This window comes from Nasonia vitripennis (assembly GCF_009193385.2).
Source record: "Nasonia vitripennis strain AsymCx chromosome 1 unlocalized genomic scaffold, Nvit_psr_1.1 chr1_random0012, whole genome shotgun sequence".
Lineage (NCBI taxonomy): Eukaryota > Metazoa > Arthropoda > Insecta > Hymenoptera > Pteromalidae > Nasonia > Nasonia vitripennis.
Genome location: NW_022279600.1, coordinates 1,068,691 through 1,086,076, shown reverse-complemented (window position 1 = coordinate 1,086,076; position 17,386 = coordinate 1,068,691). Strand labels below are relative to the sequence as shown.

The following is a 17,386-nucleotide window of genomic DNA, read 5'->3' as shown; positions in this document are numbered from 1 at the left end:
TTAAAAAAAGGCAAACAATTTTTTTAGATTTTTAAAAACTAACTAACAGCATTTTTAAATGTATTGTAAAATATTTATATTTTATTATTTCAGAAGTGATCTTCTTGTCTAATGGTTAAATAAATATGGCATCTAATAGTAATGAAGAGTCAGATAACATCAGGAAACGCGATGATCGAAGATGTGCCATGTATAATATTTATATTAGAAAATCAATTGGTCGAGAAAAGGAAATCGAATCTGAAGTTGAAATCGAATATGCTAAACAATTATCAAATAAAGATATTTACATCCATGATGTAATTTGTGATTCATGTAGAAAGCGATTAGCCAAATACATATCAAGCTCTAAACCCAAAAAGGTTAATGTTCCAGCAACTGCTTCGTCTCAAGATTCAAATGTTTCTGAATCATTTTCTCAGCTAACTGTCACTTCATCATCTCAGGAAAGTACACAATCATCTGTATACACAATAAAGGAACAAAAAGTACGAGCAACCACGGAATTACTTATTCAAAGGACGATTGCGACACATAAATATTGCTTTGTTTGTGGGTACCAAAAACAGACTAATAATATATTAGTTCCTTTAGAGGCCCGAATTCAAGTTTATAGTAAAATGAATGTTTTTATTCCACATGGCAATAGATGCTGTTGCACACATTTAATTAAAAAAAGATTTTATGAAGATGAACTAAATAAAATTAATATTTTTTCCACTACAAGTACGGTATATATTGATGAATTACTACAATTTTTGAGTCAATTATCAATGAAAGCAGACGAAACTTTATTAGATACAGTAGCTGAATTTTCCATGCCTGAAAAAAAATTGAAAGTTTTTACGGGATTAACGTGGGAAAATATTAATTATCTTAAAGATCAACTCACTTCTCTGAAGAATTCCTGTGTAAGGACAGCGACACAAGCCATTGTCGTATTTTTATTCAAAATGCGCTCTGGGAATTCTAACTCGCTCATCTCTACAATATTTGACATTGAAAGCGAACAACAAGTATCTCGGTTTTGTCAATCAGTATTATTATCTTTCGAAAAAGATTTACTACCAAAACACTTTGGATTAGAAAATGTAGACAGAAATGAATTGATTGAAAATCAAACTTCTAATATGGCAAAGAAATTACATCCTGGTAAACAACTTATTTTGATTGCTGATGGTACTTATATAAGGCATGAAAAAAGCTCTAATAACGAGTACCAAAGAAAATCTTATTCAGGCCAAAAAAAAGTTCCTCTGACTAAACCATTTACTATATGTACTACTAATGGTTATGTTGTTGACCAGTTAGGTCCATATCTTGCAAATAAAAATGATGCTACAATACTGATTGAAATATTGGAAGAGAAGCAGAATATTTTACAGAAACTTCTTCGCCAAGGGGACATTTTTATACTGGATAGAGGTTTCAGGGACATTAAACAAAAATTAGAAAATATGGGTTATATTGTTTTGATGCCTGCACTCAAAGGTTCAAAATCTCAACTTTCTACGCAAGAATCAAATGAAACAAGATTCACGACAAAACTGCGATGGGTTGTTGAAGCAGTGCACGGAGTTCAAAAGAAAAAATATAGGTTATTAGATCACAAACTTGATAATAAAATGGTGAAAAATACTGGATCTTATTGTAAAATTTCTTGCTACTTAAATAACTTGTTTGGCAAACGCCTAGATTCTGATGAAGACATGCAAGATGAAATATTTAGTGCTATGCAATCTAGAAAAAATGTTGAAAATACATTAGCAGTTTTAGTAGCAGACAAAAGATGGAGTCGTCGGAAACTACCATTTAAAATAATAACTTCGGATGATTTACCAGACTTTCCTGAATTAACAATAAAAGATTTGAAAATTCTGTTTACAGGAACATATCAGCTTAAACAGACAATATCTTACTTAGCGGAAATGCTTGACGCAGATAATAATTTGAAGATTGGATATTCAAAAGAGACTAACAATATTCTCAAACTTGAAGTTCAATCCAGGCATATTAACAGAAAACAATACAAATGTTTCGTTGAGTATAAACCAAATGGTATTGGTTATTCTAGCATCTTAAGACACTGTTGTGATTGTGCTAACGGTAACCGTACTATAGGATGTTGTGCGCATATTGCTGCCATAATCTATTATCTTTCACATGGAAGATATTTATCAAAAATCATACGACCAGCTGAAATTCTGTCTAAAATGTTTCTTAATGATCAAATTGAAGTGTGTATTGATGAAGATAGTGACAATGATGAGTGAATCATTTTTTCTATTGTGAACATTCGTTATTTTTAAAAAGCTACTTGTATACGTTCCATAATTTATTTTAAATAGCCTATGAAGATAATAAATTATACTTTGTACGAATTGAACATACTTAACTTCAATTCGTTTTTACCTGATAATTATTACTGTCAATAGATTTTGAATAATCAATTAAGTAGAGGCAGATAAGCCAAATATGGCCTTTTTAAGACCACAAGACGCCAAAAGTACCCTCAAACGATCGATTTCAAGGCTATGTTTAGCTAAAAACAGGCTTTTTTGCGTGAAAACCCTTGCATTATGACATTTTTAGGTTAGTTTTGGGTTACATGGTACCAAAAATGGCCTTTTTCGGCGTTAAATCACTCAAATGAGGGCATTTTTAGGTTAAAGAGAAAAGCAGACACTGACAGCGGCGATATTCTTTTTATATATAGAGAGAAACCCTTTATTACCTCAAATTCTGATAAGACCATCATTGAAAACGTAAGATAATATAAAAAATACGGCTTGGAGCGAACAAAATATTTCATTTGATTATGTTTTCATGGGAAGATATGCAAAACTACTCAAAAGGAGTCACTTTAGTAACTAAATTGTAACATAACCAGCTAAAAACGTGAAAAAATGGCAAAAAAATCAGTTTTTGGCTCAAATCGAGTTGTGCCACCATTTTTAAGGAAAAAACGTTAGTGCCATCGTAAAGAACGGGAAAAAGTACACAAAAAAAGTCTACTTAAAAAGTTGCACCTCAAAAACAAGGGGGTCAAAATATCGATTGAAAACTTTAATAATTTTTTTAGATCCGATATTTGAGGTTATGTAATCCCAAAAAAATTGCAGTTATTCATGACATAAAAATACACCAATGTGAATTTTTAAAAAAATTTTTATCCTATAGGGACTTCAGAAAAAAATAAAATCAAAAAAACACGTTTATCGACGTTACTGCGCATGCGCACTAGGCAGAGAGCTAAAAATTTGGCTATGGGAGTTTTTTTTTATCCCCCATCGAATGGTATATAACATATATACATTTTCCAAGGGGGCCATTTCACCATAGTAACCCGGCTATAGCCTTTTCGAGTTGCACGTAATCCTGACGTTAAAGCAGCAGTTGTGGAACGTCTTAATCGAACCCTCAAAGAAAGAATGTTTAGGTATTTCACACATAAAAATACACACAGATATATTGATGTTATTCAAAATATTGTTTATGCCTACAATCACACACTGCACAGTGGTATAAAAATGATTCCTGCCAAAGTGAATATGCGAAACGCCGATGAGCGTAAGTCAGTAAGAAACGTCAGTCGCGTAAGAGTCGTATAACTGGACGCAGTAGCACCAGCGGTAGTGTGAAGAAAAGACGTGTCAGTAAGAGTAAAGTTAGAAGCTCGAAAAAAAAAGAAAGTAAATAGAAAGAAGAGGAAACGCAGTGTCTCCGATATTTTTGGATAAACAACATCAACATTATGGCTTTTCTGCATTCAAACTCATGCGAGTGCATGAAATCCGAATTAGATTTATTTACTTTACCACCAACGCAAACGTCAGTGGAAAATTCACAATTCATACATTACAAGCCCGTTTCATCTCTTACCGACGATGGACCATTGGAATTTGTCCAGGAGGAAGTGATTATCTTGATCTTGCGCATACAATGCTCAGTATACGCCTGCAGATATTACCTAATGTTGAAATTGCGGCTAATGAGAGTGCAACAGAGTACTCTAAGGTAGCACCAGTGAATAATCTTTTACACTCACTCTTTAATCAGATAGATGTGTTCTTTAATCAAAAACTAGTATCGCCGCCAAATAATGCATATCCATACCGTGCATACATCGAAACACTGCTAAATTATTCAGCGCCTACAATGAATTCTCATCTTACATCAGCACTCTGGTATTTAGATACTCCTGGTAATATGGAGACACCACCCAACACCCCAGTCACTGATCCAACAGCAAATAAGGGAAACGTTTATCGTCAGTATTTTTCAATTAACGGCCAAACTGTTGATCTAATTGGACATTTATCAAAATAAGTTTTTGCTAAATGGTGTTGAACTACGCTTACGATTAGTGAGAAGTAAGGATGCATTTTGCTTGATGGATGCGTCTGATAACGACAAATTTAACGTACATATTAAAGAAGCATCACTGATTTTACGTCGTGTTAAAGTGAGTCCAGGGATTATGTTAGCACATGCGAACACTCTCCCAAAAGCCACGGCTAAATATCCAATAAATCGTGCAGAAGTGAAAGCATTTACATTGCATAGTGGTGTTCATGGCGATACACTTGACAATGTTATCCTAGGCCAGATTACTACAACATTTCAACATAAACTATCTTTCACTTTATGTGGATGGAGTACAGATTCCCAGCAAACCACTACAGCCATGATTTACGGCGAGTAATCCAATATTCGTAGAATGTTATCACACATTATTCTCTGGTACACTTACTCTGGAATACACTTTCTGAATGAATCACTGAATGAACAGATTACAATAAGGGCTATTGCTTTTTTGCTTTTGATCTAACACCTGATTTATCTGCAAACTCATCATTTGAATCTTATCAAGCATGATAGTGTTCGAGTAGAGGTCAAATTTGAACACGCTCTAGCAGCAACAATTAACTGCATAATTTATGCCGAATATGACAATGTCTTGGAAATAGATTCAAGTCGACAAATCATAACGGATTTCAATGCTTAGGAAGAGATGGTGGGGATAGAAAGAGAAACAACAGCAGCGCCTTCTACATCGTTAACGGTCAGAGAACAAGAGACACTATGCTCAGTTCTCTTTGAACGTTTATACAGTTCACTAGTGCTACTTTACCTTCTGCTGCTGCTGATACTAATTGCTATTAAACTGTCATGGATTACATTATTAACGTTCAAGGTCTGAGAGATCTTAATAACAAATTTATTCCTAAAGAAGTAGCTATACTTGGTCTAAAAAATAGAGCTATTAGACTCTGGATCGTAAAGGCCCCCCACAATTTCACAGAATTGTCTATTGGAATAAAAAGGTCTAACGAATACATCTCTAATCAGTTTCATGGTGTCCGCTGGCATGAAGGTGACATTAGTATGGAACAATTGCAATTTCATTTACAACAAGTGGCAAAAGTGGCTATACGTATTTTTACTCGTGGACACGATAATTGGAGATATTTAGAAACTGTCATGTCTCGTGAAGTTGTGAATGTGGAGGAAATGTACGCGCCGACTTTTCAAGAATTAAAAAAGAATTATCCGGATAGATTTATGTGTTTAAATCACAGTATCCAAGATATAAACAACACTCGTGATTGTGCTGTCAACCAGGCATATTTATTGAGAAAGTGGTTGCACTCTATTGCCGAGGATATAACCCAAGATTCAGCGCAAAAATTTAGCGACGCTTTATACTGTAAACTTCATTCTCGTGTTAGAACAGCAACATCTATTTATAGTGGACGTGGATGCGACGTAGTTGATCATAGCTAAAACAATGAATACACGACAACTGCTAAGGGCCCTCAAACCATTAGCTGCCAAGACAGTTGGTGTAAACGCTGCAGATAGAATCCCTAATGTTATGGAACATCCTACGGCTATATACTTTGACAGTTATGGATTACCACCAATCTCACAACATCATGTTAAAAGACTCAAAAGAAATTGTAAACGATATCAGTGGAATAAGCAAAAATTACAAATCATCGATTCGCAAGTGTGTGGTCAATACTGCATTATGTTTCTTTATCATATGGTTAATATACCTAACTTACGCACGTTTTGTAATAAGTTTTCACGAGATTCCAAAAAGAACGATGCGTTAGTGGATGCGTTTTATAAAAAACTTTTAAGAAATAAAAAAGTGCGCCTACGTTCAAGAAATGTTAAGAGATTCGGAACTGAGCGTTCTCTTGGTTCAGGATTTTGCAATCAAACATGTACTTCGAGAATATCTGCGAAATATTGAAACAATTGTTAAATATCATTGAGTAAAAATATGAATAAATTACAATCTTAAATATCTAAAATGTTCTCATTTACAATACTTTACTTGCTTCTACATTCCTGTTATCTGAAATACTGTAATATAAGAACTTTATCAATATAGCCGTTGACATCCAGAGACATTTATGTTTTACTTTCACATCCTGTTTCATCATGCTCTCACTGTAAGTAGAAACCGATGAAAGTGCTCGTAGTCTAAACATATTGTTCTTAGAAGTTTGCGAGATGTAACCCTAGCTTTTGACCGTTGAGCTTTTGACCGTTGACGAATATGATACTTTCTTTCCTGTTGCGTCAGCAGGCTTCTTTGTGTTCTTCTGCGAATACACGTGCAGAAATGCATCCCTACTACTCTTGAATAATTTACTCTGAGATAGTGGGGGGATTCATTCAACAGTGGATAAAAAGAGCGAGCACTGTCAGGAGACACATCAGTACAGGCTTGTGGTGTTCACAAATCGTTTCTCAAGAGAAGAACCTTTGTGACGTTCACAGTGTAAAAGTTTTATTTGCCATGGTTCAATCAAGCGACATTGTCCTCGTTTGCAGAATATCCTCCCAAACATGCTGCTGTCTACAACCTACGCAGTTAATAAGTCGAATTCCAAAAGGATTTCTCTTGGATTGGAGTGTCATCAGGATAGCTTCCGTCCTGTAGTTAAGCTTTCTACAGCTACAGGGAGTTTCAAATCCATAAAATTCGATGTGGCCAGCTGGAAAGTTTTTAAGAATTACTTCGATCTTATCAATACCTATTTCCAAGATGCGTACAGATTCCAAAGTGAGTACGGACGACCTACAAAGATATACATGGAAAACCACGATCTGATGTTTACAACTTCATACAACACAAAGTCTATACTGATTGAGGAAAGACCTGTTGGAACACCTCTCTTTCCAAATCTTTTACTAGATGAAGCAGACGAGGACGAAGTTAATAGCGCTTCCGCTGCTTTCGCTGAAAGTGCTACATGTGGTAGTGATGCTACTCCTGTTGGCGGGAGATATCAACCTCCAAGGGCGAAGAAACAAAAAACGTCCCACATTCAACCTGCTATTTGCATGCAGAAAGTTACTTTCGATGGATTGAGGATTGTCTTACCATGTGTCGACGAACGTCTCGAGAAACTTGAAGCCTGCGTTACAAGGGTAAATGAAATATATATACACCACTATCGTCAAATCATAACAATTTATCATGTTATTCCTCGTTATTACGCTTTGTACATATACACTTTTTACTTCAAATAAAACTGAAAAAATAAACATATTTTCTCTTGTTACATCGTTCAATCCTCACTTTTCCCCTTCCACTCTCCCTACGCATCAGTATAAATACCTTCGCGATTCGGGGAGATACTCATTCTCACATGTACCTCCTTGAAGTATCATCATCATTATTGAAAAAATGGATAAATTAAAAAACGTATTCTCTTCGAGCAAGAAGAAGGAGAAGAAAAAGCCTCTCATTGAAAAAGATAAGACGTCAGAATCCAAATTTAAGAAGTATGAATACTCTAATAACACCTTCTCGTTTCCGAGACAACAAGGCTACAAGAGCTTGGATGAATAATCTTTGAATTTATACATTTTATTATCTAAAACGGTCCTTTTAAGGACCACAATATTTTCATAAACGTAGCGCAAAATAATAATATACACATTCCTCATCCCATACACCATATAAGATTGACGTTTATATTAGAGGATGGTGACATCATTAAAATTTCATCTTCTAAACAAATAATTATGATATGTTATCATGTAAACATATCGTTAAGATGTCTTATACACGTGTCATAAAGATAATCTTTATCTTGTAAATAAGGTGTCACACGTGTCGCATCCTTATCTTATAAACAAGTAATAAAGATTAAGTATCATGTTTGTTTATACAAACAAGTAATAAACATACTGTTTAATATTGTGGTATTAGATATCTTATTTGTTTATGTAAACATGATATCTGACGTACACGGTATAAACATGATACTCTTATCTTAATTACCTGTTTATAAACATAATACCTTATCTTATCTTTATTACTTGTTTACATTGATAAGATAAGGATGCGCCAGTGATGACGTCATTTGTTATGTCTCCCCATACCGGCTTACTTACTACTGTCTTTCACTATCACCGTAAATATGTGATGTTTCTTAAAAGGAGTAATTATCACTTGTCCTGACTTTGGTTTCTTGTTTTTATTTTTGCTAAATCAATGGCTCCTATTTCTTCGAGCAGTCTGGTGACGGACCACGTGTTGTCACAATCGGCTGATAAAAAATGTACAAGGTTGTCCCTCTTGTGTGTGAGACATTCTCTCACAGTGATTATGTTGTGAGGAGCTCGTATCATTCTTGCCGTCATGTGGGTTAAAGCACTGTCAGATTCTTCATCGACTTGGTGGGAAGCACAATTTTTATTTAGCGGTTCCAAGTCTGGTGGTGTAGGTATAAGAAATGGCATGGTTGGTTCCGGTGGCTTAGAAAATCTTATGTCTATTATTGACCCTTCTTCGGCCTCTATCTCGCTCAGTACTCCTAGTTTTCTTTTGCTTTTGAGTTTGTTTCGGGCTGTAGGGCTGTCACTTTTTATCGTAGGTGTCACAGATAAGGTTCTTCTTACTGGTGGAGGTATAATATCTGTTACACTGTCGACGTCTGATTCACCTCCTGTATTTTCTTGACCTGATGCTTCTTGTAGTTTCTCTCGTGCTCGTTTTATTAGTTTCTGGACACCTTTTCTCCATACATCGTCTACGTCACTTTCGTTTTCGAACCTTGGGTCACTGGTGCCTTCGGCTGATTGTTGCTCGGACCCGCTGGGTTCGTGTTTTTGTTCTCGTTGTACGCCTGTAACTGTTGCTGATAATGCTGCTAAAAATTTCTATACCTTTTTGTTCTTCACATTTTTCGATTAAATGATTTTGAAGTTTCTCATTTAAATCCATTAATCTCTTTATTTCTTTTACTTTCTCTTCTAATTCCAGTTTTAACTCCTTTTTTCGTTTCTCTAACTTTGCATTTTCACTTTTCAATTTTTTAATTGTGTTCTTCAATGTACTTATATCGCCATCAGTTTGCAATGCAGGAACTTCGTTGTCACTTTGAAAATTTGCAGGTACTTTCTTCTTAGTTTCTGATGCAGTCATTTTTATCTTTATTAAATCTTGAAATGGAATGTTAACCATCTCATTTCTTACTATCTGCAAATAATATTGATTTTAAAATTTTTGTATTTAGTGAAGATTACAAATGTCAGATCTAACAGAACTTTTTGTGTTTAATTGCCATAAATTTTATATAGAGAGTTGTTGTTATTAAAAACATTATTTAAAGAGATAATATAATATATATATATATATATATATATATATATATATATATATATATATATATATATATATATATATATATATATATTATATATATATATATATATATATATATATATATATATATATATATATATATATATATATATATATATATATATATATATATATATATATACACCTAAAAATTCCCAAAATATAAATTTTTTACACCACTATTCATAATCTACGTACAATTAATTTTTATTTTTGTAAGTATTATTAATCAAAAGAGAGATTTTGAGTAATTATGAAGCTATTTAAAGTAATTATATCTCAGCAGCTTATGCTTAAAAAAAAAATATTCGAAAATTATAAATAAAGTCACTTTATAATACATACCTTTGGTTTAATTTTATCACTTTTCGTTTGAACAACTTGAATTTTGTTTTCTTTACTTTGTTCACCTGCAAGTAGATTTAAGCATTTAAGTTTTAGAGAGATCGCACGACTTTGCTAGCCTTCTTCTGATTTGCCGATTAAATTATTGCTAAACTCGCTGCGCGGAGCAGGTTTATTTGAGTATTTCCGTTTTAGAGTGATCTCTCAACTTCCTGCGATTTGCCGACTAAATTATTATCGAACTCGCTGCGCTCGGGGTAGGTAGATTTAAACATTTCAGTTTTAGAGAGAACACACGACTTTGCTCGCCTTCCACCAATTTGCCGACTAAATTTTTATCGAACTCGCTGCGCTCGGGGTAGGAGGATTTAAACATTTCAATTTTAGAGAGATCGCTCGCCTTCCTCCGATTTGCAGACCAAATTATTACTAAACTCTCTGCGCTTGGGGTGAGTGAATTTAAGCAATTCACTTTATAAGTGAACGCTCGCGTTTGCTCGCCTTCCTCCGATTTGCAGACCAAATTATTGCTAAACTCGCTGCGCGCGGGGAAGGTTTATTTGAGCATTTCAGTTTTAGAGTGATCTCTCGTCTTAGGGGCAATTGGATTTAAGTATTTAAGTTTTAGAGAGATCGCACGACTTTGCTCGCCTTCTTCTGATTTGCCGACTAAATTATTATCGAACTCGCTGCGCGCGTGGCAGGTGGATTTAAGCATTTAAGTTTAAGATTAATCGCTCACTTTTACTCGCCTTCCTCCGATTTGCAGACAAAATTATTACTAAACTCGCTGCGCTCGGGGTAGGAGGATTTAAACATTTCAATTTTAGAGAGATCGCTCGCCTTCCTCCGATTTGCAGACCAAATTATTACTAAACTCTCTGCGCTTGGGGTGAGTGAATTTAAGCAATTCACTTTATAAGTGAACGCTCGCGTTTGCTCGCCTTCCTCCGATTTGCAGACCAAATTATTGCTAAACTCGCTGCGCGCGGGGAAGGTTTATTTGAGCATTTCAGTTTTAGAGTGATCTCTCGTCTTAGGGGCAATTGGATTTAAGTATTTAAGTTTTAGAGAGATCGCACGACTTTGCTCGCCTTCTTCTTATTTGCCGACTAAATTATTATCGAACTCGCTGCGCGCTTGGCAGGTGGATTTAAGCATTTAAGTTTTAGAGAGATCACTTGACTTTGCTCGCCTTCGTCCGATTTGCCGATTAAATTATCATTGAACTCGCTGCGCTCGGGGTAGGTGGATTTAAACATTTCAGTTTAAGATTAATCGCTCGCTTTTACTCGCCTTCCTCCGATTTGCAGACAAAATTATTACTAAACTCGCTGCGCTCGGGGTAGATGGATTTAAAAATTTCAATTTTAGAGAGATCGCTCGCCTTCCACCAATTTGCCGACTAAATTATTATCGAACTCGCTGCGCGCGTGGCAGGTGGATTTAAGCATTTAAGTTTTAGAGAGATCGCACCATCCGTTTGTATCTCTAATTTATACTCCGTTTCTTTTCTATTAATTTTATTTTTTACAATTCATTCTCGTTATCATTAGTCTTCTGCTTTTCTATAAACTGAGGAAAATCAGATTTGAATCCAATGCTTTCATTCCCATTTTCTTTATTATTTAATAACTGTATATAGTCTTACTTATAAATACTTAACTTATAAATTAATCATTTTTGTAATATGAACTGTTTTTAGCTTTTTCTTGTAAACGCGTTAAAAATAAAATTGCTTATTTCATATGAATTATAGTGATTATTATTATTTTCTTAGCTAATAGCAGCACCAGCTACTCTTCAGCTGTAGTAAGTGGAAATGAAACTAATGAAAATGTAGAGCAATCAATAAGTCAGAGAATTGAATCAGCTTTGACTGAAAGTGCAAATATTTGTGAAGAACAGAATCAAATATCTCCTAATGATATTAAAAATACAGGTAAAATATGTATCGTATTGTTAAATTTCGTATTAAAATGGACTGAATAGAATGCTAACCATTTTAATCCGATCCAGTTCGTTGTAATATTTCATAAATTCGTTTTAATCCGAAAAGACAGCTAGTGTAATACTATTTTTAATTTTTAAATATAAATTATAATAATTAATCTAGTTTATTTATTTATTTACCTAGATGCAGTTAGAAACAATGACATGGAAAATGAATCAACTTATGACATTGAAGAGCGCTATAGTGACGATGATGCAATTAGTGATTTATTTTCAAATGGTATCCGAGATACTGATGATTTCTCATTTCGAACTACTGATACTGACGATAGTGAGGCAAATGAATTCGATTATGAAGATCAGCATTTCGACGATCGTAAAATAATGTTTGAAACTTCGAAATTGGCTATAAATGATGTAATGACGTTAGTTATGGCTTTTTCAATAAGATTCAAGATATCAGACGTAGGAAGATCGGAATTAATAAATATGATTAAATTATTTGCTGGACCACGAGTTAATGATATAAATATTTCTAAGTATAGATTTCAACAAAAATTTGATCCACCAAATGAAACAAGTATGATTCATTATTACTGTATGAGTTGTAAGCAACAAATTCTATACTATATCAACTTAAAAGAGCGATTTAGGAAACAAAAAAAAACATGTGCTATATGTAACGCTCAATGTGAAATAACAACGAAATCGAAGAATTATTTCATGTCTGTCGATTTGAAGTATCAACTGAAAATGATGTTTGATTCCGTAGAAATTAAAAAAGAAATATTTGATTTTATTAATAAGATGGATAATAGAAACAATGATGAGATCGCTATTAGAGATATTTATGATAGTGAATTGTATAAAAAAATAAATAGTGATACAAATATGAAGTACATAACTTATAACCTTAGTACTGATGGGGCGCCTTTGACTAAAAGTGGCAAAAGAGGTTTCTGGCCTCTTCAAATAATTCTCAACTGTTTACCTCCAAAAAGTAGGTTTAAATATTCTCTTATTTGTGGAATGTTAACATGTACTGAAGAACCCAATAGCGATTTAGCTAATCTGTACTTCAACAATTTTAAGGAGCAAGCAGCACTTTTGTATAATGAAGGTATTTCAGAGACTGATTTGAACGAACAAAAAATTATTATTAAATTCTATCCACTAGCAATTCCCGTAGATTCTGTATGTCGACCAATTGTACAGAATCGTATTAAATTCAACGGTTATTTCGGATGCAGTTGGTGTTACCACCGAGGAGAATATATAAAAGATGTATCAGGAATAAGATATGGTTTATTAGAAATCGATCCAGAAATTAGAAGTCACGCCAGTCATTTGAAGGATATAAAAATCATAAATTCTAAGAATTTAAATTTGGATAAAATAATAAGTGAAAGAGGGGTTAAAGGCGACATTACTTCTATAACAAAATTACCACACATAGACATGGTTTGGTCATTTTCATATGACTATATGGATGGTCTTCTTGCTGGTGTAGAGCAACAAATTTTAAAAAAATGGACAGATTCAAAATCAACATCCAACTTTAAATTGACTAATCAAGAAATAAAAGTAATCAATCAACGATTATTATCCATTCAACCAACGCAAGACATCCACAGGCAACCACGCTCATTAAAAGAAAAAGCAAATTGGAAAAGTGCTGAAATTAAGTCTTGGTGCTTAATTTACAGCTTGCCATGTTTACAAGGCATACTTGATGATACAGCTTTAAAACACTATTCTTTGTTAGTAAAAAGTTTATACGTATTGCTAAAAAATAATATTACTAAAGAAGAATTGGATCAATGTGAAAGTGACTTACTGGAATTTGTTGGGAAATATGAGATATATTACGGCATTGAAAATATGACCTTTAACATACACACTTTACTACATGTTGTTGACTCCGTGAAAAAAAATGGTCCTCTTTGGTCCAATTCAACATTCCCTTTTGAAAGTAACATCTTCCAATTGAAACAATTACTTAATGGTCCGAACGGAATGGATAAACAAATGATAAGGAAACATTTACAAAGATTGCATTTCAAAACTGATACCGTAGATTATTCTTCTGATGAAATAAGAAATTATTGTTCTAATTTATATAAATACAAAACTCTTTCAACACATTATGATTTTGGAGAAGATGATGTTATTTTTATTGGAAAAAAAAACGTTTCAAAAAAGTCAATGAAACATATTGTAAAGTGTACAAGAAATGTATATTCAGAGGAAAAGTTTTACATAGTATAAACTATACGAATGTGACTAAGACCAACGATTCAACAGTTCAACTACATTCAAACGATTTTGGTCAAATAATAGATATTATGAAAATTGGAAATCAATGTCACTTGAAACTATCTAAAATAACTACATTTACGGAAAATCCTTTTAACGTTCCACATATAAGAAACATTTTTTCTGAAGACTTCAAAGATTTTACAGTAGTTCCAATTACTCAGGTAAAATGTAAAATTGTTTTGGTAAATATTCGAACATCTAGATACTTATGTCAGCTACCAAATGACTTTGAAGTGCAGTAATAACCCTTACAATATATGCCATTAATATTTGAATGAAAATGTGTATAAATTATATGTAAATAAAATAATAAGATATAATAAAATATTACAGTATATATAAGTAATATCAAAAATAAATTTTTTTAATTTACTTCAAATGGGGATTATTACGTATAACTCAATAAATTTATAGATTGAAATGGATTGCAACGAACAAGTCGATCAATCATTTTTTAATCCGCTACAGTCCGTTATTATCCTTCAAAAATCTGTATATGAATTCGGCGTAATCAAATTAAAACTGATCAGAATGTGATTATGATAAAATATTTTTCAGATCCGTTTTGTAAGCATTTTAGTTCCGTTTCAATATGTTTGAATCCAAAATTTTAATTAAGAAATTATTGAAATCGCAATTTAAAATAATTTATGCACAATACTGATACATCACAATACCAAATATAAATTGATACATCAAGAGGGTCTCGAAGTCAATTAAAAATTCAAATTCCACGTCACAATATTTTACCCATTGGAAAACAACTAATTTATGCTCAAAACTAATAATAAATACTAAATTGATATAATATCCACGACAATAAATATACAAACAAGATTAATGAAATTCACCAAACATTAAAAATAAGGATTGAAAAGTACTGAAACATACCTACAATTTTAAAATAACGGATTGCAAATATTTTATGATGATGAACCTGTAATTAATAATTAAATGTTTTAATTATTAATTAAAAATGGATAATTAACAACTTTTTCAACACTGATTGAAACCTTATTGAACAAAATTTATATGAATTCGATTAACGCAAATAAAATCGATAGTATTATACTCTTAAATACAAAAAATGGAATTCAAGAGGATTCATAGTAAATAGTAATAAATTATATAGAAAAGTATTAGAACGAATGAACCTATATAGTATTCAAATCATATTCAGAAAGATTCATGTGAATCCAATTAATAGTGTGGTCGAATCAAGTGTATCCTTCAATACAAAAAATGGGATTCGTGCGGATTCATAGTAAATAATAGTGTATAATTTATAAAAGTATTGAAGCAAACGAGCCTATATCGTATTATGTATTAATTAAAAAAGATTCATGTAAATCCGAATATCGCGAATATAATCGTGTGCATCCTTCTATACAAAAAATGGAATTCGTGCGGATTCATAGTAAATAATAGTGTATAATTTATAAAAGTATTAAAGCAAACGAGCCTATATCGTATTAAGTATTAATTACAAAAGATTCATGTAAATCCGAATATCGCGAATATAATCGTGTGCATCCTTCTATACAAAAAAAAAAAAAAAAAAAAATGGAATTTGTGCGTATTCATAAAGATTTTGAAAAAGAAGCATTAAAGATAATTTCCAGTAAACGTATTTAAATTAATTTAAAAAGGGTTCGCGTTAATCCGATTATCACGTATATAATCACACATCGAATTGCTATATATAATTTTGATATTGAAATAGATTCAAATGAACTGACATAAATCCTAAATAAAAGCATTCATTTCGATTCGGATTCACAACTTTGGATTCATGTCAAGTCACCGGATTCAGCAAATCTTTTTGAATCTCCTATGAATCCGATCCAATCCCCTGTTTTCAGCAGGGATCAGATAGCTATATCTTAATAATTAAATTCAAAACCGTAAACCAGTAACCAAAAAAAAACTTAAACGTTACCAATTAACCTAATAGAAGTTAGAATTCCTAAGATTCTGAAAATTACCGATGACATTTAATTGTTTCTATAATAAACAAATTAAGTTTTTCGGTTTTTTCATAGATACTTCCCCTTAGGGGGTAAACCACCCCTAACACAAAATAACTATAAGTATACTTCAATCCATAATATTTTGTAGAAGGTTTGTATATAGGGGTTTTCGAGATCGCTCTTTACAAATCTGATATCAGATTTTAAAAATACAAAATGGCGAAACCAATGTGGTGGACGAAAATGTCGAAAAAAAATTTTAACTTTCAAAAAAACTTGTTTACAAATGTGTGATCTTTGTAGCCTGTACATGTGAACTCAAGAGCCTTAAACCCTAAACCCCTAAAGAACAAATAGGCTAAATGGTTGTGCTTTTTAACCAAACGACTCCAAACCCCTAACCTCCAGACAAGCCGAAGGCCTATGCTTTACCGTAGACACGAGTATAGACATATTACCGATATTTTATTCTATCATTTTGTATGTAACAAATAACGTCTCGTTTTATGTTTCAATCAAAGATTATTTATTTTTCTGCTTTTATAAATTAGCATAATTTCAAAAGTAATTTCATAAATTGCATAATTATATAATTTTATAAATTCAAAAAGTCCACACTTTTTTGCAAATGAAAAAACATAGGTTAATAAAATTAGTTTATCAAACTCTTTTGCGTTTTGTAATAAAATTTAACGTTGTCAAACTTGGGAGTTTTTCATTGTTACAATTATTTCGTAAGCCGAAAGTTTTTTAGATGAATTCTCGAAGTAATGATTATTGTATCTATAGTAAAATATTTACAGTCTGGAATTCCATAATAATACTATTTGCTACGATTTAATGAATTTATCAAAAAATCTAAATTTAATAATAAATATTATTCTAATTATTATTATTATTTTTCATTATCATTGCTATTATCAGTATTACTGTTATTATTGCTATTGCAATTATGCTTATTCTTCTTCTTCTTATTATTATTATTATATTACTATGATAATTTTTGTTATTGGTGAAAATACATAAAAGAATATTAATACTCGAACTTCATTTGCAATTAAAGAACACGTTGTTATAGAAAGGGAATTTTATATGCATTCATTAGTTTAATGAATGTTATCGT

The 17,386-nt window shown here is 32.4% G+C and overlaps 1 protein-coding gene across 1 annotated transcript; it reads left to right on the top strand.

Moving 5' to 3' along the window:
• The first annotated feature begins 11,710 nt into the window (after window positions 1-11,710).
• Window positions 11,711-14,549, top strand: LOC100680328. The gene is made up of 2 exons (XM_031921494.1): window positions 11,711-11,963; window positions 12,159-14,549. Exon 2 carries the CDS (start codon window positions 12,179-12,181, stop codon window positions 14,240-14,242), a length of 2,064 nt encoding a protein of 687 aa, XP_031777354.1. The 5' UTR covers window positions 11,711-11,963; window positions 12,159-12,178; the 3' UTR covers window positions 14,243-14,549.
• Window positions 14,550-17,386: the final 2,837 nt, after the last annotated feature.

What these genes read in the sequence shown, in the direction of transcription:
- LOC100680328 (XM_031921494.1), top strand. Translation starts at nt 12,179, where the DNA reads ATGGAAAATGAATCAACTTATGACATTGAAGAGCGCTATAGTGACGAT.